This window comes from Astatotilapia calliptera, chromosome 11 (genome assembly GCF_900246225.1).
Source record: "Astatotilapia calliptera chromosome 11, fAstCal1.2, whole genome shotgun sequence".
NCBI lineage: Eukaryota > Metazoa > Chordata > Actinopteri > Cichliformes > Cichlidae > Astatotilapia > Astatotilapia calliptera.
In genome coordinates this window covers 29,659,090-29,679,713 of record NC_039312.1, presented here as the reverse complement: position 1 = coordinate 29,679,713, position 20,624 = coordinate 29,659,090, and the positions used below count along the sequence as shown (strand labels likewise).

The 20,624-nt window shown below is 38.2% G+C and overlaps 3 protein-coding genes across 3 annotated transcripts; 2 read left to right on the top strand and 1 right to left on the bottom strand.

Moving 5' to 3' along the window:
• The first annotated feature begins 6,037 nt into the window (after positions 1 to 6,037).
• Positions 6,038 to 12,667, top strand: tnfaip8l2b (tumor necrosis factor, alpha-induced protein 8-like 2b). The gene is made up of 3 exons (XM_026183618.1): positions 6,038 to 6,512; positions 10,898 to 11,221; positions 11,861 to 12,667. Exons 2-3 carry the CDS (start codon positions 10,904 to 10,906, stop codon positions 12,101 to 12,103), a joined length of 561 nt encoding a protein of 186 aa, XP_026039403.1. The 5' UTR covers positions 6,038 to 6,512; positions 10,898 to 10,903; the 3' UTR covers positions 12,104 to 12,667.
• On the bottom strand, positions 12,392 to 15,700 carry lysmd1 (LysM, putative peptidoglycan-binding, domain containing 1). The gene is made up of 3 exons (XM_026183617.1): positions 15,112 to 15,700; positions 14,377 to 14,684; positions 12,392 to 13,722 (listed from the first exon to the last, which is right to left on the bottom strand). Exons 1-3 carry the CDS (start codon positions 15,340 to 15,342, stop codon positions 13,548 to 13,550), a joined length of 714 nt encoding a protein of 237 aa, XP_026039402.1. The 5' UTR covers positions 15,343 to 15,700; the 3' UTR covers positions 12,392 to 13,547.
• Positions 15,701 to 15,968: 268 nt separating this feature from the next.
• On the top strand, positions 15,969 to 19,245 carry scnm1 (sodium channel modifier 1). Its single transcript, XM_026183616.1, has 8 exons — positions 15,969 to 16,098; positions 16,276 to 16,346; positions 16,438 to 16,526; positions 17,907 to 18,001; positions 18,338 to 18,438; positions 18,529 to 18,653; positions 18,740 to 18,860; positions 18,995 to 19,245. Exons 1-8 carry the CDS (start codon positions 16,048 to 16,050, stop codon positions 19,104 to 19,106), a joined length of 765 nt encoding a protein of 254 aa, XP_026039401.1. The 5' UTR covers positions 15,969 to 16,047; the 3' UTR covers positions 19,107 to 19,245.
• The last annotated feature ends 1,379 nt before the right edge of the window (positions 19,246 to 20,624 follow it).

Genomic DNA, 20,624 nt, shown 5'->3' with positions numbered 1-20,624 from the left:
CACTTCCTGCTGTGACAAAACAAATTTCCCACGTGTGGGACTAATAAAGGTTATCTTATCTTATCTTATCTTATCTTATCTTATATTTTAGTTTTAAAATAAAGCATAAAACACATTCTGGCATTTGTTGGCCAAGAGAAAGAATTATATTTTCACTTTGAATTTCCACTTTCTGTCCAGGTGGAAACAATAATGATGCTTACATGGTGGTTGCAGGTGCGCCTAACAAGAGCACCTTCCATGCTCACCATATATGGTGAGCATGGAGCTACATCGCATAAATGGAGCTACATTGACCATATTAAAGATCATTCCGCCGGGAATAACATCCAAATCAGAGTTGGTGAAACAGTAAAACTGTCTGGAGCTTTGGTGGCTTCAAAGTCATAAGGCACCAAGATTATTTGGATGTTTGTGGTTTAAATATTGCTGTTCATATGTTGGTGATGGTATACAATTAACTATACTTCTTGAAAGGATTCAGCGGATTGATCCTTGCACTTCAAACAGTCTTGGTTTTGGCATTTTATCTACTCAGCTATTCAGCAATGTTCAAGCAACCGTTCAAAAACAGAAATTTTGAGAGACAGAAGTTTAACAGATGCATCTTTTTTCAAATACACAGATCACAAAGGGTCTCTATTTTGATTTTGTCCCTGACATCATTAGAGCAAACGGGGGAAATCTAAATGCTTCGATTTAAAGGAACATTAAACAATGCATGACTAATGTACTATACTACGCAACAGAACAGCTGTTTTATGTGTTTTCCTACCATCTGTAACAAAATGAAAAGTCGTAATGTTGCACTGGGGTGTGACATATACACAAAGCTAAGTTAAAATATCACTGTACTAAACTGTACATCTACTCTGTAAACAGCTTATTCTGATCAGCTTCTCGTGAAGCCTATCCTAGCATGTACTGAGATAGATTATTGTAGATCATTATTGGCTCAATTTTAATATTCTAGATTTTAAACATCTGAAGGAAGCACTGCTATACAGAAAACTTTGTTTTTCAACTGGCAGAAAATTTGCAGGTTGGAGACACTTATTAATTGTGATTAAACATGTATCATGGCTATGTTAACAATAGCAAACATTTAAAATTACTGCACCTTCAAAGAAAGAATGGGTGAGTTTTTTATTAATGTGAATTAGTTCTGAATTAATTGCTTAAACTATGGGTGGAAGCTAGAGAAATAAATGTAAACCTCTTCTCATATGTCAGCAATAACTACACTAAAGGTATTCATTCGAGTATGGGGGTGGCTGGCGTTGCGGGTCTGAAGAAGCCTTGCTACTGTCTGCATGGTGACACTGTTAACGCAGCCTCAAGGATGAAAAGCAGTGGAGTGGTGACAACAATAACTTTGTTAATAACCAACTGTCCTGCAAAATGTTCCAAATAAGCAACAGCAAAAATATAAAAAAAACGGTAATAATATTCATGACTTCATGCAGTCAAATTTCATATAGTTTAGAATAGAAAACCATTTTCCGTGTAATGATGCCACTATGCGTGTTACTCTTTGGTTGATGCAACATGCTATTCACTTCATTTCCTTTCAATTACTTACAATAATAGAAGTTGATGTCATGTTGTGTATGAAATCTGCTCTTGATGAAAAGAAAAGGAAAAAAAGGAAGCCGCTTGTGCAGACATAATTTCCTCGCTATACATTCCCACAAGGCAAGTAAAAGAACTGTCATTTACGAGTTCAGTAAACTGCACAAAAAAAGATATTTCAGAACAAATAGGCCTTATATCTCAATAGCCAGCTTTAGCTTAGTTTTGTGTTTGTGTGACTGAGCAGGGCATGCAGATCCACATACATTAGACCACCAAAGACCACTTGGAGCATGAGCCCTATATAACTGAGGCCAAGGGCAAAATTGTTGTAAAAGCGAGTAGAAGCCAAGCATACATATCTTTTTGCTGTCGGTCATGCTTCGGACAAAAAAAGCATTCTTATCCTCCCAGAAAGCATCGAGATGAACATTTTGATTACAACTTTACACACTTTCTGTTGTTGTTGTAACTGCAGTTGTAAGCAATTTAATTTACGATGAGATGCAAAATTCAGGGGAACATTGCTGTTATGTATTCCTAAAAAATGCCCCCTATCTTAAGCCACTCTCTGAGATATTGCATGAAATATTCATTCCAAAATGTACACAAGAATTTCTTTTTTTAATCAAATAATATATCTTCCACATTTTTCCAGGGTAAACATGAAAAACTACTGGCTTAAAGGAAAGAAAGATCTATCATTCAAGCCCCCAGCAGAGCTGCACTACAGCAGTGAACAGAAAGACTCTGATGAGCTCTAATGGGTGAGTAGAGAAAAGCAGAGCAGTCAGCACCAAAGAATCACTTATCTTTTTCACACAGTGTGGACTCAGGATGCCCCCTGTTGATTTAGTCAGAGTTGTGCTCATTGCCCCCTGCAGTATGAGACAGAAAGCAAACTGGAAGGCACTTAAGGTGCGTTTGTCTATTGGAAGGAGCAATACTGCCTACGAAGAACACAACTTAGCCTCACATTGGGCCTGAAACAATGAAAAAAGAAGGGGAAAGATTCATTAACTTTAGCAACATAACTGCACTTTTTACTCAGTGATGTTTCCCTTATTTCCCGAGGTTTATCTTAAAAATAAGCAACAATTTGTTGAAAGAGTGGATTAGAAATGCACACATTTTATTTTTGAGGGAAAATATTCCATTTAATGGAATAGTATTACTTGAAGGAGAGATGCTGTAAGAAAATAAGACTTTTTTTCCCAAACTATTGCCCGTGTGATCAGATGTACCAAAGCCTGCTTTAAGCCATAGAATTTCTGAACATTTTCTATGTTGTATCTGTGAATTCAACTAATGTATAACTGCACTAGCACCAATCCTAAGCACATGTCCTGTAGTCTGCACATTAATGGCAATGAGGCATATTCAGAAGGTAAACCAAGCCCAAGTGACCTTCCCTGCAACACCTTGCCTACACGAAAAGCTGCTAATGAGCCCCCCACCACTTCAGCAAAACTTCAAGCGAAGGAGGAAGCCAAAAAGGCGAAGAACAAGTGACGAAAGCTCAATAATGTCAGAATCCTCTTCCCTTGCTGATAGGCTGGAGAACCCTGGTCCTTTACTCAATAACAAGAGAAACAGCTTCAAACAGGACTATGCCAAACTGCCCACCAACCCACTTCTGTTCAGTTTTGCCTGCTGCATCCTATAAGCAGTGTTGTAGTGCGATTAAAACAAATAAAAAAATTATATCTTTTCACGTCAATTAGGGACAAGATAAAAATTCTTACTAATGAACAGAATTGTAATGACATTGTCTTGTTTTATAGGTTTGTTACTATTCTAAATAATGAGACTGTGCAGGTTTTACAACATGCCTGCCTTATGGGTTGGTTTTTTGTTTTGTTTTTTTTCTCAAAAAAGAGGAAGTCCAATTTCCTCTACATGCGAGAACAGCAGGCATATACAGAAGCAGAGAACCTAAAACTTGTACTACAGGTAGTGACCAGCATGGGAATTGTTCGTGTGCTATTTGCTGCATTTTATATCAGTAAAACATTTATGAAGTCACTGCAAATAGTACAGTGATATTACTTTCCACTTTTCTTAAAAGAGGTGCGGGATTATACAGAAATGGAAGCCTGATTAATCAAGAATAGATACAATCAGAAGTCAACTTGTTTATCCTGTTTTGTCCAAGTATATGAAAAATCTATGATAGACTTTCTTCTTCCTGTTTGTGATTACAATTTTCTTTTGCTGACTGTGTTGTTTTTTTAAACAACTGCATTTACAACCTCAAATAATTCTGTTTTGGAAACGACAGTGACACGGCAGTGACACCTAAGTGATGATTTGATAAAATACTGACCTACAGAAATACGCATCTAATGTGTTCTTGACTTGGAATGTTTGTGAACTCTCAATCCTGATTTCTAAGTATGATAATGAGGTGACCTCAATTTACACAGGCATAAATTCCTAAAAATTAGGCAATTTCTTATATCACTTGATAACATTTATATAAAAAAAGAAGAATTTCATTGAAATAAGCAAATATTCATTTATGAATGTTTCATTATAACTATAATGGTCAATCTCTATTAGACAAAGTCTATACTGTGGACAACTAAAAGTTTATCTGAATTACAAAAATACAGCTTAAGTGGTGATAATAAGCTGCTGTTGTAGTTTCCCAAAACTTAGGAGATTCTTGAAATTGTAAGGACATTAAAAAGGTGTGTCTAAAAAAGCACGAGATTGCAAAAGGATGATGATAAACAACTACTGTTCAGGTGTTATCTGTAAACAGATGGCATTAATTTTAACAACCACTAGGAGGTGATGCACTAGACACACAGCAACAAATAAATGAATTAGAGACCATGACCTAGTTATTTTTTGGATCATTGAGGTTCTTCAAAGCTAAAAAAAAAAAACAGCTGAGCTGTAAGGGTTTAAAAACTGATTCTCTGTTACCTTCAGAAAGACCATATCACGCCTCTAGCCTCACCTGAAACAGCATTTGTTCACCGTATAACACAAAGCCAGCATGAGTGCAGAAAGCACCTAAGCTCACCAAATCCTCCATCCAATTCAGACTCCAAATCTTCAGGTCCAATTTTCTGACCTCAGTGGTTATTCTTGTCTTAGTCATCTGGTGATAACACACTGCCATTATGTGAGTGCCTGTATGTGTGTGTGTGTGCAAAGTTGGAGGCTTTGAAGGTTCCTGTGATCTTTTAATGAAACATAACAGGCATAATTTAAGATGCTCACATTATCTCATGACCAAAAGAGGAGCATGCGTCAGATGTGTACAGTATGAAGGTGAGAGAGTTAAGAACTCAATTTCACCGCGTGCACGTTCCTTCACAAAAACACACTCGCTCATATGCACAAACATAGGCAAGGGTGTAAACTCTCACTCACAGATATACAGCTGAGTACTCCCTGCTGATGTTTCCTTGTGAGATGTCATTACATGATAAAGAGGAAGCCATCAGGAAACCGCTTAAGCACTACTTCCTGTCTGTTGCCAAGGCGACAGACCTCATTCTGCAATTGCAGAAAAGTTTACCACGACTTTACTCATGTTAATTTCTTGCAGAAGGGCAGGGTAGGTGGCAAAACAAAGAGGCAGGTGTGCTCGATCGGATACTGGTGGGCTGTATCCTGTCCAGGCACTCCTCTTAGTCCAGCTGGGTCTCAGTGCGACTTGTAACCTCAACATCTGACAACAATTACCATTTGCAAATGCTTAGTGGATATGTCTTTTTGAATGGCACAGGCCTCGGCCAAAAGTCTTTCAGCACAGCTGGTTGTCATTCAGAAAAAAAAAATATATAGATAAACACACAGCTCAAGAGGCAGGGGACACTTCCTGATTCTAAATGAATCGTTGAATCGCAGACATTTGCTGTAACTGCTGAGACTTATTGAGACCTTTATGTGTATTTGCATGCCTCCGATTCAGATAAGACTTTATGAGTTTTATGGCCACTGATTGAACAATAGTTCATTCAGGGGAGCAACACTTTTGGACTTTAGTTTTTATTGTAATCTGATAACAACAGAAACATTTCAGCGACAATGCGCTAAGTTAGCTTGTAATTAAAATGTTAGTGTAAAGATTTAAAAAAAATTTAAAATGGACAACTTACTACAACATTATTAAACAACTAAAGAAAAGAACTAATATAAAGCTTTAACTTTGTTAATTATCACATTGGTGCTGTGTTTCTACACAATCTTTAAACATAAAAAAAAAGCTGTAGAACAGTTAGTGATCTCTGACTGTTTGTGTACGTCAGACACACTCCTGGCTACTCATTGTTTTGATTCTACCTTCAAAAAGAGACATGCGGGGAGGGACATGGCGCGCAGCAGAACTGACAGGAGCCACATTCCAGCGAAGGTGAACAGCAGTAAAAAAAAGAGTTAAGCCTCTCCCCTTTCAATGGGCTGCATCACTGGATTATTCGTAAATTCTTTCTGGGTTTTTCACTAGTCAGAACAAGCAGAGGCACAGCGTCAGCAATACAGAGAAGAGCAGGGAAAGAGACAAGCCGATTCAGAGTGCCAAATTGTGAAGAGCGAGGCTAAGAGAGAAATACAGTGGTTTGGAAGAGTTTGAATTTGAATTTCAGAGGGAAACACATGATAGCGTATAGAGAGAGAAAAAGCAAGAGAGAGAGAGGAAGAGAGAGCGAGGGAGAGAGAGAGAGACATACACACACACTAAGGGGTGTGTCACAGCAATTTAGTTCCTCAAGGAAGTACAACTCAACATTATCTTAAGAAAAGGGTGGCAAGCACTGACAGAAGCGCTGCAGGAGGGCTCTTTTTAGGTTTTGGTTCTGTTCGTAGTTAAGATGAAGGGATCCCGTTAAATTGACCAGCCTGTGCTGTCAACTTGATACACAGAGCAGAGGCAGACATCTGACACAGACAAGGAGGGAGGGGGACTCAGCACGCACACACAGGTAAGAAACTTCTGCTGTGTTCATATGCCAGTAAAAAAAACAACCTCTGGGACTAGATATCTGTGGTCTCTCCATTTCTTTAATCTCCTAAAAATTAAGAGTATTAATTAAGGGTTTCCAACAGAGGTTAGCTAAGAAGAGGGATGACTGGAAACTGTGTGACTTTGCTTCACTTCCCCATCTTGAACACGAGTTGGAAGATATGCATGTATGCTCACAGTCATGCTGGGACAAGTACAGTGACAGGCACAGATGTAGAGCTCTCATTTTTTTTGTTTGCACAGGCTGAGAGTTGCTCAACTCAAATCTCAAGGCAGTGAACTTTAGTTCTTCTTTGGCCTACTTTGATTTGAAGCATGTTAAGCCCAAGCCAAAGACAGTGAAAGCTTGCAACATAGCTCTCATGGCCGCACACATTCAAGGGACAAATACAACGCTGAGGGCCTTTGGTAATGACTCCTCGCCAGTGCGCCAACGGCTCTGTTTCGCTTCCCTTTTGAGGCAGTACAGATGTGTGGCAGGCTTGAACAACTCTGCTAAGTTGTGCAATGTTGAAAGAGAAACTGCAATATCTGCTTTAAGAGGATTTCAAAACGCTTCCTCGTTTAACCTAAACCTATAAAGCAGTCATCTTTACTGAAACAAAAGTATTACTTGGTTAATAACAATAACATAAAGCAAAATTAATTCTTAGAAACCTGTATAAAACACTTTATATACTTATATATTTATATAATTGAAAAACAGGATCACAAACTACAACAATTACCCACAGTTCAAAACATACAACGGAAGTGACATTTTATTCAGCAAGATACTGATCTATTACAAAAACCTGCTGAGTAAGGACACAGAAACTTCTCCTATTTTTTATGCTGTTATTGTCTCAGGTTGTCCAGAATATCATCAGGTACTAATGCAACTACCGCCAATCAATGATGACCTTTCTAAAAATGGCATGACAGACTCGTGTCTCTGAGCTGTTCCCAGAATATTCTCAGTGTTCAGTATGAAAAAAGGCAACTAAAGGGAACATACATTCCTTTAGGTCCCAGAAGCTACAATCCAGTATAGAAATCTCAGGGCTGGTATGAGAAACAGTGAGGATTTCATAGATAATGCTCAGCTGCACTCTAGGAACATTACAAAGAATATTTAGATTGGCTCAGTCAAAGGGGGCGTGCGAGCAGATCTATTTTCATAACACAAAAACAGTAGAATAAACAAAGATGCAAGCACGTAAGTACACACGAAACATCAAACAAATCTTTTATTGCTAAAAAGTTGCAGACAAAAACTGCAGGAAAATGACTTTTGCTTGGCCATACACTCTGTCATCCTTGCAACTAAAAACATGTAGAAACACGAACAAACACAAAAACACTCAGGCTTAATGCTTGAGTCATCTGAGGAATGCTAAATATTTACCTCTCCTGCCTGCCTGGATGACTCCACCAATAAGGACAACTCTCTTTGACTGTCCATTAACCTACCATTTAAAGATTCTGCACTGCCTGGATGTTACAGCAGCTCTGAAACTGATTAAGGCCATCTCTGCTCTGATAGTTCTACTTCTGCATTTTTGTGCTTTTCCTTCCAGCATTAGATTTCACACAGCATGCAGTTTCAGGCATTTGGGAGGGAAACAAACACTTGAACATATAATGGAGTCACTCCCTGTGGATGTCAACAACAAACTGATAAATACTCAAAGGCCCTCTTCTATCCATTTGTACCAGAAAATTGCTGCTCAACATTGAGCGCATCCTCGACATGATCGACTGAATGATGTCCATTACAAAACACTGGTTTTATGGCAATATGCTGCTGTAGCATCGAAATGTTCCAGTGTTACCCAAACAGCCTCAACCCCCTGACAGCGCTGCATAAAATAAACAATGCTGATGCACAAAAGGCCAAACAGCGACCTGTCTCGTGCTGTGGGAGTTTCACTGTGTGGAATACTGGCTGATGACTGCGCACAGTGCACATCCTTCCGATCCCAGTAGTCTTTTTAGCAAATAAATGAGACTGAAGTATGAAACTGAAATAGCTGTCACACTGCTCTACTTTCATTATCACTGTTAAGGGAAATTAATCTTATGAATGTTTTTGAATTCCCCACAGGGACCCCAAAGCTTTTGTAACAAAGGGAGCTATTAGAAATGTGACACTTGTTTGAAATTAATGGTTGTGCATGTAAAATAAACCCTACTAGAGATATGCTATAAAAGTGACTGTTTGCTTATAATGAATTTTGGAGCTGGGAGTGGGATGCATAACAGTGATGGGGAGAATCACAGCGAGTGCTACTTATTTGCATGATATGATCGTTAATGTGACTCGATCACTTTTTCATTCATGAGTGAATGGTGGAGTCATTTGCTCACACTGCTGACTGTGCATTGCTGGCACTGGGCGACTTGAACATCATATTTTAAATGATGTTGCTAATAACAATAAACAGGGAGGAAAGAAATGCATCACAGGGGTTACAGTTGTTGATAGCTGACAGCTTACAGAAAATATGCGCTTAATAAATAGTGTTTACATCCTGTTTCGACGTTCCACTCAAAGGTAGACCCAGTTAGAAAAATTGAGGTAGCGTGTGGATTCAGGGTGCTCACTTCCTGTTCTTGTTCTAGCACTGATGCAATGTGAAAAAAGCAGGCGCGGACATGCTTGAGCTATGCAGCCTCCCTGCACCCCTCATATACTTGTCCATACAGGCCACAAGTCAGGTTTAGTGCAGAAAATGACTCAGAAAGAGGTTCAGAAACAGTCTTATTAACTGGAGACCTGTTTAGACTTTGAGATTCTGCACATGTGACAATACTAAGTGACACAGGAAGTAGGAGAGAATGCACAGCTGCCTCGGTGGCACTGATGTTTGCTAAAGATACTGCATATCTGTTGATTCTGTGTTACTCATAAAACATGGATTAATATGAAGCAGAAGCTAAGCATTTAGGCTCATGCTTAAGCTGCCGTGTTTCTGGAACTGGAGATATAAGGCTAGAGCTTATCTATTTAGCATTAATATTCTACAAACACACTTGTTTGCTTCATCCATTGTAAGAGTCTTATTGCTGTGATACTTTCAATCTTTGTTCTTTTGGTGATGTGGGAATTAAATCTTATTTTGCTTGCCCACTCTTTGCAACACTCTAACAAGAACATCAGAGAAATCAAATTCAAATGTAGTTTTCCTCTGAGATTGATCCACTTCATATCTGCTTGCTTCCATGTTAGAGATTAGAGGGAAATTAGATGGAATTAAAAAAGAATTAATTCAAACTGTGTTGACAATCAAAGATAAAACTGTGGATTTTGTAGTTCTGTCATAGTGTGCTGTATGCATGCTGATGACTTCCCGAGGGGGGGGGGTTCTGTGATGGATGTTAGGTGTGGTTAGAATCCCAGGAGTGAAAATTAAGTGCCTCTGTGGAGGCTCCTCCATGGTAGTTTTCCCTTTTGGCAATGTAAGTACATGTCAGATATCAAAACAAACACTGTAACTAACATAAGATGAAGGCATTACTTCAGAATTTAACACACTACATGTTCAGTGTTTGTGTCGATGTATGTTTCTAATTTAAAGATGACAAATAAAAGGCTTGAACTGTTACTAATATTGACACTAAAATGGAGTTTTATGATGTGTAAGAAGGGTCAGTGGATGATAATCTGAAAGTTAAAAAGTAATGAGGGAAGACTCGCCACTTTGCTGTAAAACATGTTTCTCCTCCCTTTCCAACAGTTAAACCTTGTAGTCAGCAATCATTCTCTAACTACTCAACTGGAACTGCTGTTTTAAATCGAGGGCAGAAAGAAAAACTGTTTTCTTTTAAGAGTGTACTTGTGTGTCTTCTCCTTTCAGGTTTAAACAGGACCTCTTTAGCACTTCCATGCTAATTCATTCAGCCAAAAAAAGTTGTGCAATCTAGTCTTTACTTGCCTACCAACAGGATTTGCTGTCGATTTACTGTGATGGGTATGGGTAGTGACAGGAAATCTGCCTGAAGAGACAAATTCAAACTTTCAAACTGAAAATGGTTACCAATCAGTTTAATCACAGGAAGCTGAAACTGTAAATGTTGAACATTCTGCCTCTATAGCTGAGAGAACTACACACTGTGTAATGATATCCTGTTGGGCTATTTATGAGCATAAAGTATGAATATTTTATTTCTTTTCACTGCTTTCTTTCTGCAGGTATAATTATGAATTTTTTTTGTCTATACACAAATTTAATTGCGCTCAAACTGAGCTGTAAAATGTTTATGTGGATATTATGGATATTAAAACAGTTGAATAGTTGTATAATAACTTTATCAGGACAGACATTAAAATGAAATATTAAATTAATTGTCTTCATAATTCAGGCAACAATGGATGCGTTCAATGCCAAGGACATGGCCATGAAGGCACAGAAGAAAATCCTCAGCAGCATGGCCACAAAAAGCTCTGTACAAATGTTCATTGATGACACCACCAGTGAGATCCTAGATGAACTGTACCGGGTCTCCAGAGACTACTTGGGAAATAAATCAGAGGCTCAGAAAGTCATCAAAGACCTCATCAAGATTGCAGTCAAGATTGGCGTCCTTTTCAGGAACAACCGCTTCAGCACAGAAGAGCTGGCAGTGGCCCAAGACTTTAAGAAGAAGCTCCACCAGGGAGCAATGACAGCTATCAGTTTCTATGAGGTACACTTCCCAACTTTAATTTTTTAATCCATGATGTATGAGTAAGCATACATCACCTGAAAGAAATTTGTGCCAATGCACTTGTTTTCTAGCTCCAATTGCAAAAGAATGCCAATTACTCTCAAATGGGGAAAATGTTTTGTGCGCAGCATGAACTTCAAGGCTGGAAAATCAGGCAACTTCAAGAGGTTTCTGACCTTAGTTTTTCCACAATAAATGCAATTTGCAGTTGTGTTAATATTTCCAATTAAAACAGATAAATAAATATATTAATCACATGGCATCAAAACGTCCAGGTTAATTCACTGTTGAATAGGATTCTCTTATGCATCAACGCGTGGCTCAGACGTTGCTTTAAAGGGTCGCTTGTTTTATTTCAGTTCCACATAATCAAGTGCTTGTTTCTCTGCTTTGGTAATGTGAGAGAACAATACATTGATATTGAAACTTCTGTATTGGGATTAAAACTGAATATGCAGGAAGATTAATGATGCAAAATAACAAAAATATGCAATCTCTAAGAAGTCTTTAAACCTGGTAGAATATTCATACATCATATCCTGCTACTTCACATTAAGATATTATACAATTTGACTTGTATGAAATACGTAACATGAATGCATGTCTTGTCTGACGCAGGTGGACTTTACCTTTGAAAAAACAGTGATGGCAGACATCCTGACCAGCTGCAGGGATCTGCTGCTGAAACTGGTCAACACCCACCTCACCACTAAATCTCATGGTCGCATCAACCATGTCTTCAACCATTACTCCGACCCACAGCTCCTGACCCAACTGTACAACCCTGATGGGCCCTTCAGACCCAACCTCACCAAGATCTGTAAAGGACTGAATAAACTAGTGGAGGATGGGACAATATGACATCAGAACTAAATTTCAAACAGACACTGGGAGATCAACAGACAGACTCAACTAGGACTCCGAACTGCTTGTTTTTCTGTTACTGAGGACTGGCAACATAAAACAAGTCATTTGAGAACCAACCTGCTTTCCCATAGTTCTCAAAGAACATGAGGGATACAAAAAAAGCTTTGTGGAGTCATTCAAGTTTTTGATATTTTGGGGCCATAAATATATATTATGTAAGTGATGCTAATCTTCTATTCAGACAGTGTCCAGAGAAAACAAACTTGAAATTAAACAGATATATTCTGCATTGATTATTTTACTAGGACACAAAGTATCATCTAATATTTGTGACTTTGAACTGTATTATTCAGAACTACTGATATTATGCATTATAATCACTGATATGAATCAGGTGGACCGATGCATAAGCAAGTTAGGCCTGGGAACAATACCACTATAGTACAGCACTGCCATCTGGTGGTTAAGATGATGCTTCTGCAGCAACAAACTGTATTTACTGAGGTGTCCAGACAACAATCAAGCCAAAAATAAAGATAATGACCCCAGAGTGCACAATTACTGCGACCATGACTGTATTTTAAAAACATGTTTAGCTCAACAAAAAGACAGACTCTTTACTCATGACTGCTTGGACATCCAATCTATAATTCATGATTTTTGGATCGCAGTAGGGCTTAAAAAATGTTTAAATTCATTGGCCTACTGACTATTCGTTGGTCTTATATGGCAGTTAAAACAGATAAAAATCAACTCCAATTGGACATTAAATCTCCCAAAACAGCTAAATCTACATGTTATACTAAAAGAAATATTTGTTAGCAGTAATGTGAACAAATGTCATTTAACATGGGATAAAAATATGTATTTTAAAACAAACAATACAAAATTGAAAAGACATTAGAAATATAACCTTAACAATACAATCATTGCTATCAAATATTCTAAAGCCTACAACATTTTTTCTTGCATTTTCAGCATTAATAGAAAAACCATCATTCTAACCAGTTCATTGTCATCATCATTATTACAGTAAACACGACTTGTGTTTTAGATTCCATTTCCTAACGTTACAAGTCTGAAAATATGAGGCAGTTACACACAAACCCTTTTTGTGTTGACCATATGATCATCTGACTATAAATATGATTGATTTTTAATTCTTCAAATTTCAAGTTTCCAACTTCCCAGATGTGAATAGTCATATGAAGCTTTTCACAACCTACAGCATGTCTCACCAAATAAATAACAAGTCTACAATTGTGCAATATAAATTTTTAAATGGAAGTGTGAAAACACTTTTATACTTTAAGCAGCAGCGGGATCACCGGGGATTCCTTTTCATTCCTTTATCCGTAACGCTCCATTATTCTGGAGATCAAACAGCGCATCACGGCTCCCTGGGAAAGCTCCATTAATGTTCTGAGTGACAGACATGTCACAGTTCAAAGATCTCATCTTCCTTGTCTCTCAGTTTCCTGGTCAGTTTGGTGACAGTGAGCGGTACTGTCCCCTGTGCTGCCATCCTGGAAGATGAAATGACACTCTGTGACCTCGTAAGCGGCCGGCAATCTGATGTCCTGTTGTTGCAAGTTGCTTCTAGTGCAGCAAACCTGGCAAATAAAATAAATATATAACAGAGCAAGTCGTTCAGAGTGTACTGACTTTAGGCTAAATTGATTGGTATTCTTAAAAAAAATATCGCTGTTGCACTGGTACTATCACCAGGCCATTAGAAACTGCATTTAAAGCAGCTATTAAGCATTGGGGATCTTTTGAACAGCCACATTGTGAGTGGCTGATGAAATATTAAGAAGGCCAGAAAGGTGGATGACTATACTTGACATGACAATCTAGGCTAATCTGACTATCAGATACTATCCATGCATATCTATGCTTAGCATCAAAATGCATTATATTTGACCATGACCTCAACATTACTTACACATCAGTGAAGGTACAATATTTGCAAATTACACTGCCACTGACCATTTCTCATGCAGTAATATGTTCCAATATTAACCTGGAGGAAAAAATGTTAATCTGAGTAACATAATATTTCCACTGAACTGTGTTTAGGAATACGAATGGCATGAGTATAATGGCCCAGGGATTATGACTAAAAACATATGCATAAGCAGGACCAACTGATCTAACTATTAGTGACTTAAAAACGAAGAGAGTAAGTCTCTGTAATGCTACAAATGACCCTGACTGGACAACAACTGTGCAAAGAAAAGAGCAACCAGCGACAGGCACAGTTATACCTTTTCTCTGCTTCCTGGCATCCTTTGACTGCAGCCTGCTTGGACTGGCTTATCAAGTCATCCAACCTTTTCAAAAAATCCCCTGGAGTGAGATCTTTTCTGTCTTCTTGCTTTTTCTCAGAGGAACTCCCTATGTGTCCATTGTGAAGTGAAGCAGAGTTACCACTGCCTTTGTTGCCATCCTCCTCCGCCACATCCAACCCATTACTGCAGTCATCCAGGTCTGATATCACAGGGATTGTCAAAGACTTCTTCAGGAATATTGAGTCATTGGTGTAAAGCCTGTTTGCTCTTTTGATTTGCTCCATCTGAAAGAGAAGATGTCCTTGTGAACCTTTTGTTAATTAGTATTAGACTTGGCTAAATCAAGTCTCACTTTTACCGAGATCAGTAGGCAGACAGGAAACCAAATAAATACATGCCATTTTAAGGCAAACACTTTTTCATAGTATGCCCTAACAGCTGAATAAACAACTTAATTATGTAGTTGAACGTTTTGTTGAACCACTGAGATAACCTACCTCAATAAATATGAAAATAAAACAACGACTATAAGAAAAGTGAATATTCACCCACATTTACATTTCAGTATTGGCAAATCAAGTATTCAGTTAGAAGACATCATATCGCAACAAGTAAATTTCAATATAAGCTTAATATGAACTGTTAAAGGCGCAAAAAATGAATACTTGAACTAATTCAGTCTCAGAGTCAAATCAACACAGTCATACTCACAGACACTCCATACTTCAGCGCCAGGCCTTGCAGTGTCTCTCCCGGCTGAATTATATGTTCAATGCGTCTCTGGTGCACCGGGGACAGCGGAGATCGGATCAAACTGCCGTAAGATCTTGTGCGGTTCCCTCGGAGTAGGCCGTCCCCTCCGGCTGGTAGTGGAGCTCGCTCCCCTGACATTGTCGTAAAACACTTATATTGTTCTTTTTTCGTGTGGTGGTAAACAACCATGTGGGCCTAAAATGCGCTTACCAGCGAACTTCACTGCTGATAACATCTTTACAATAATGGCTTCCGCTTTAGCCCATAACTATCAAACTAGCAGCTTAGTTAGCCTGCTAGCTAAGGCTATCAACTTAATTAATGTCGTCGCGCGTTATTTTCCCAAGCGTTCAATATTTTCTCCAAATGACAGCCGTTTAAACTCTATAGAAAATTTCTTGGATTACAAATATAACGTACCTTATCTGTCAAATACACACCTAAAAGTCGCTGAAAAACTTGTTTTCAAAACTCTTGCAGTCAGCTGTCTACAACCATATGTTGCCATGGCTGCCGTGTTCACTGACTAGTCCGATGATTCGCCACAACGTGTTGCATTAAAGACTGTAGGGGAAAATTGTGCGTTTTATATTAAGTTGACAGAGTTTGGTGTTTTTTTTTTCGCAAATTTAGTAAATATGAACTATAGCCACAAATCGAGCTTTCAAATGACTATGCGGATTTTATGTTATAAAAACAAGCAGATATCGTTGTAGTTCCGATAGCCGGAACAATTATCCACCTCAAAGCTGAGCACATAGGGGGGGGGAGTTGTCTATATTTCCCATCTTCCGTTTGTCCATGAATGCAGCATTGCTATTAGCTTATATATTATAGCCAAGAAGCTATACGCTGCTATTCAGATTAGTTTTTAGATTATCGATCATAACAGTTATGTCTTTTAAAAGAGAAGGTGATGATAAAAGCCAGCTGAATCTCCTTAAGGTATGGATCAATTTGCAGCATTTTATGTTGGCTTAATAACAGAGACTTCAGCTAAGAGCACACATGCGGCTAGTGTTAGCATCTTTAAGCTAACAACATATTGTAGTTATTTCTTTGGAGAATAAAATAAGTAGTAATACTTACATACTATCTAACGTTATTCACTTCGTTTTACAGAAACGTCGTGTGGCAGACCTTTTGTCTAATTTTATTCCAGAAGATGAGGCTGCTCTTATGAAAAACGGAAGGTGAAGTGAACTTCAAAACATTGATATGTTTGTGAAAGAAAAACTTGTGTAGCTAATGGCATTAAATGTAATTTATCCCCTTATCTTATAGGTACACTTGCCTTGTGTGTTCCTACCGTCCTGTGTTTGATACAGTCGACATGTTGGCAGTCCACAGAAAAGGAAAGAGGCATCTAGACGGTGAGCACCTTGAACCTGTAAAGTTATTTAAAGCAATTTGGGGACCCAGGGGACCTGAAGTTTCGCTCCCAGTCTTATTAAGAAGCACTGTATCAAGGGTTAGCCATCTGCACAGCATTTCTATCCCTTGTCTTTCGCCCTATTAATTGAGACAGTGCCCCATATTTTAAATGGCTCTGCATTTCAAAGTCAATGCTGCAGGAGGGGCACTTGTATGAGGTCGTGCTATCATCTGAGGTGCTGTGAAGTGCAGGTTAATATGCCATCCTTGCTACATATGCTACACAAAATCAGAGGAATACAGATACATAAACTATGCATATTTAATACAATCTGCTCAAAAATAAAATACAACACTGAAGACTGAAAAGCTACTTGTGAGAGGGAGAAGCTACATAACTAACTGAGGATCAAAGAAAGAGATGTGCTGGTCAGTAGTTGTGTCCTCAGTAAAATGCCAATGTAGTCATCAGGCAAAACAACAGTCAAAACAAGACCTGTATTGTAATTTGATGCAGCAGTTGAGAACCCAACAGAGTAAATGAATACACTCAATAAAACTCAAAAGCAGCAGCCAGGGGGGAATTTTGTATTGGATTTGTAGATAATCAAGTCAAGATAATCAAGATAACAAAGAGTTGAAATATTGGAAAGTTCAGTAGTTTTTGGATTGCGTCATTGGTAAGCTGTTTTTGTGTGTCTTTTCTAATGCTGCGTCACAGAGAGTAGTTTTTCTTTTCAAATTATCTGGATTTGATATCCCCTCATTATTTGGAAGAATTAAAAACCCAAACAATTATACATTGTCGCACTTTTTTACGCTAAAACTGTATATTTACAAGTACATAGGGATAAGTAAAAATTCCATGCTTTTGAATTTATGTTAGTTTTTCCATCACTTTAAATGGCTGTCAAACAAATTGTACTCTTTAAGTATCAGAGTCTTGTACAACTATCTAATTTTTCTTCACCTCATTTTTTTTTTTTTTTTTTTTTTAAATATCCAACTTTTCTCATTCGGAAAAGCAAAACTCTGTCTGTTGTCTCTTACACAAACAGTCAAAGACAAGCATGTGTACCCTGGAGGTTTTCTTTATTTTCTGATGAAAAAATGCCGGAAAGTGTATTTTGAATAAGGGTATCACCGTATAACATGTATGTTAGATAAATTACAGCATATAAAAAATGTTGTTTTTACCTACATTTCGATACGAGTTTAATTTCTACAGTATGAAGGTAAAGTTTTGCACGTCTTCATGATATCTACCAAACTTGCTGTACTTCAAAGGGAAACGAGTATGACTTTTTTTTTTTTCAGGTTTGGTTCATTTTACATTGACTTTTTAGTAAACCCAATTATTTGTTGTGTGTTCTACTCAGGGCTAAAAGCATTTTATGGCAAGAAAGCACGGCTGAAGACTGAAATAACAAAACGGCAACATGAAAACTATGTCCAGGCTGAAGAAAAAAGGCAGGTCAGTAACTGTTAATCATGCGTTCTCTGTCAAGGTTACAAGTCTCTCATAGCCAACAGAAAAAAGCTGTGTTTAACAAAGCAACAACAGATGAGAACCAGCTGGGTCATTCTGCCAGCAGACGGTCAATGAATCATCACAGGAAAAACATCACAAGCTCGACAGATGTAATCTTTCATTATTGCATGACATTGTTATTCCATGCTGTCTCCTGTTAAATTACTTATGTGGTGCCCGTGTGACTACCATATGACCCTAACAAATTACACCTTACTAAACAATTCAGTGTAGTTGTGTAATGGTGGAAAATATGAGCTACTCTTGTTGTGATTTCAGGAGCCCTCCAGTTCAGCCCCATTACTAGCACAAACACGGAAGCTCACCCATCATGCTTTGCTGAAAACGGTACCATATAACAGCTGCCATAGAAAAACCAGGTGAGTGATTACTTGGTATGAGAGTTGTTGTCTGTATTTAAAGCCATACAATAAAAAACACAATTTAAATTATTTGTCATTCTTTTTAAGTACAAAATCTGAAAAAGTGACAGCAAGCACCAGCTCAAACCCCAGTGACAACATGACATCTGCATGCTGGGAGTCTGGCATTTCAGTGAACACGTCACAAAGCAACTCTACTGTCTGTTCAACAGGTAAGATCTGCTAGAGAAAATGTTTTATTGTCAGCTTTTATTTTGAGCAAACCTCGGTCATGATTTTGCTTCAACTCCTTTTGTAGCCAATAACGAGCCACATCCATCAAAAGATACTGCCGAATGTCAGGCTGCAGAGAGACAGGAGGCTGAACCCATTACTGCTCAGAGGAAGAGGGAGCTGGAGCACTATCTCAAACTGAAAAGGTGCCTAAATGTTGTGGGACTTTCACTTTCTAATGTTCTACATTTTCACTACTTTTATCACATCTGCATGTAGGTCACTATTAGATTTTCAGTGCATTTCATCTATTTTTTTTGTTGTTGTTGTTTTATCATAGTGACGGGTGGCTGCAAGACCACAGCGGCAAGTGGGTTAAAGACGAGAATGTCGAGTTTGATTCAGATGAGGAAGAGCCGCTCACGCTTGCCCCAGCGCCTGCAAATAAATGAGAGCACCAGAATGGTGTGGACACACAGATAAAACCTGTACCACAGTGGTACGTTCACGAGGCACAGTGCTGCATAAAACAGACAGCTCAATGTGAAAACAAAAATTTAACAGATTTATTCTGTTCATCAGCCTTTTTATGTTTTGTTTTTGTTTTTTTTGTTGTTTTTTTGTTTGTTTGTTTGTTTTTTAAAGCTACTGAGTGTTCAGCGTAGAACTATTTCTTCCATCCAGGATGTGATCAATAGAGGTTGCTACAGAGTCAGTCTTTATTCAAGTGACAACTTTTCATATCCAGTTATATTTTATGCTTAAGGCTGAACCTTTGTTGGCTTATCATAGTCCACCCTGAAAAGCATTGAGTTGCAGGAAAGTGACAAGAATTAACCAATGGTCTCTGAATTTGAGTACTTATATTCTCTAACAGCTTACTTATCAGGGAGGAAATCCCTCTACACCCATAAAGAGTCCTGAATGGAAGAGTCTGAAATCGTTTACACCTGTGACAGAGACAAACCACTCAGTTACCGGCACTTTTCCTTAAAATGTTCTGTGAATATTTTTTGTTACATTAAAATCCAACACCGCTCCTCCAATCTGTTGAAAAGATTTGTGTAATGTGACCTCTGCTTGTGACCCTCCCCCCCGACAGGTTGTGCTTCTTCATGCGGGAAGAGCAAGTTTGTCCCAAAGATGTGTTAAGATTTGGCTCTTTTGTCTGCTGCGTGTTTGATTCCCTACTTGCACAAGCAGATTAAGGTAACATCAGAATTCTGGGAAAGGTGATTTTGGAAATATTCATATTCAATACGACTGACCAAACTCTTCATGTTATTAAGAAGTTGGAAAATACTCAAATTGGCATTTGCCTGATTATCTGGCAGAAATTCAGAACATTTTTAAAATCTGTATAGAATTTATACATTAAAACATCTGCCTTAGCTTTAAAGACATAAAGATTAAGACTGAAAAAGTCATCCTGGACTGTTGAACAACTTTCTTCTTTTGTGGTGGATCACTCACAAAACATTGTCCCAACATATGTGATAGCTCTGTTTTTTAAAACTTGTTATTGTGATGTAGTTGGGGGTTTGTGTTCATTAAATGAAATTAGTTTTATAAGAAAATCATTCTCATTCTTGATCACCAGGATGTTCTTTTGCCAAAACATCCCGCCTGAACATGAAACATCTTAGAAGTCTGGAAAGACTGGATAAACTGTGCCATCCTCAGTGACATTAGCCTTACATCTTTTTCATGGCTCCTCTAGAATGAAAGAAGCAGGTTTAAAAGCTCGGGCAACAATTTTCAGCTGAACTTCTGACCTTTATAATTATTGTGACTATTTTCATTACCCTTTTCTTGTTCATCGTGTCCTTTCCATTTGAGTTCAGTGAGCTCTGTCTGATACGATCAATTCTCAGCCAGCTTTCCTATAAATCAGCAGCAGATTGGCTGTATTGGTGCTAATCTGTGCGTTCGTTTAAAGCTCCTCTCAGCACAGTTGGTATAAATTGGAT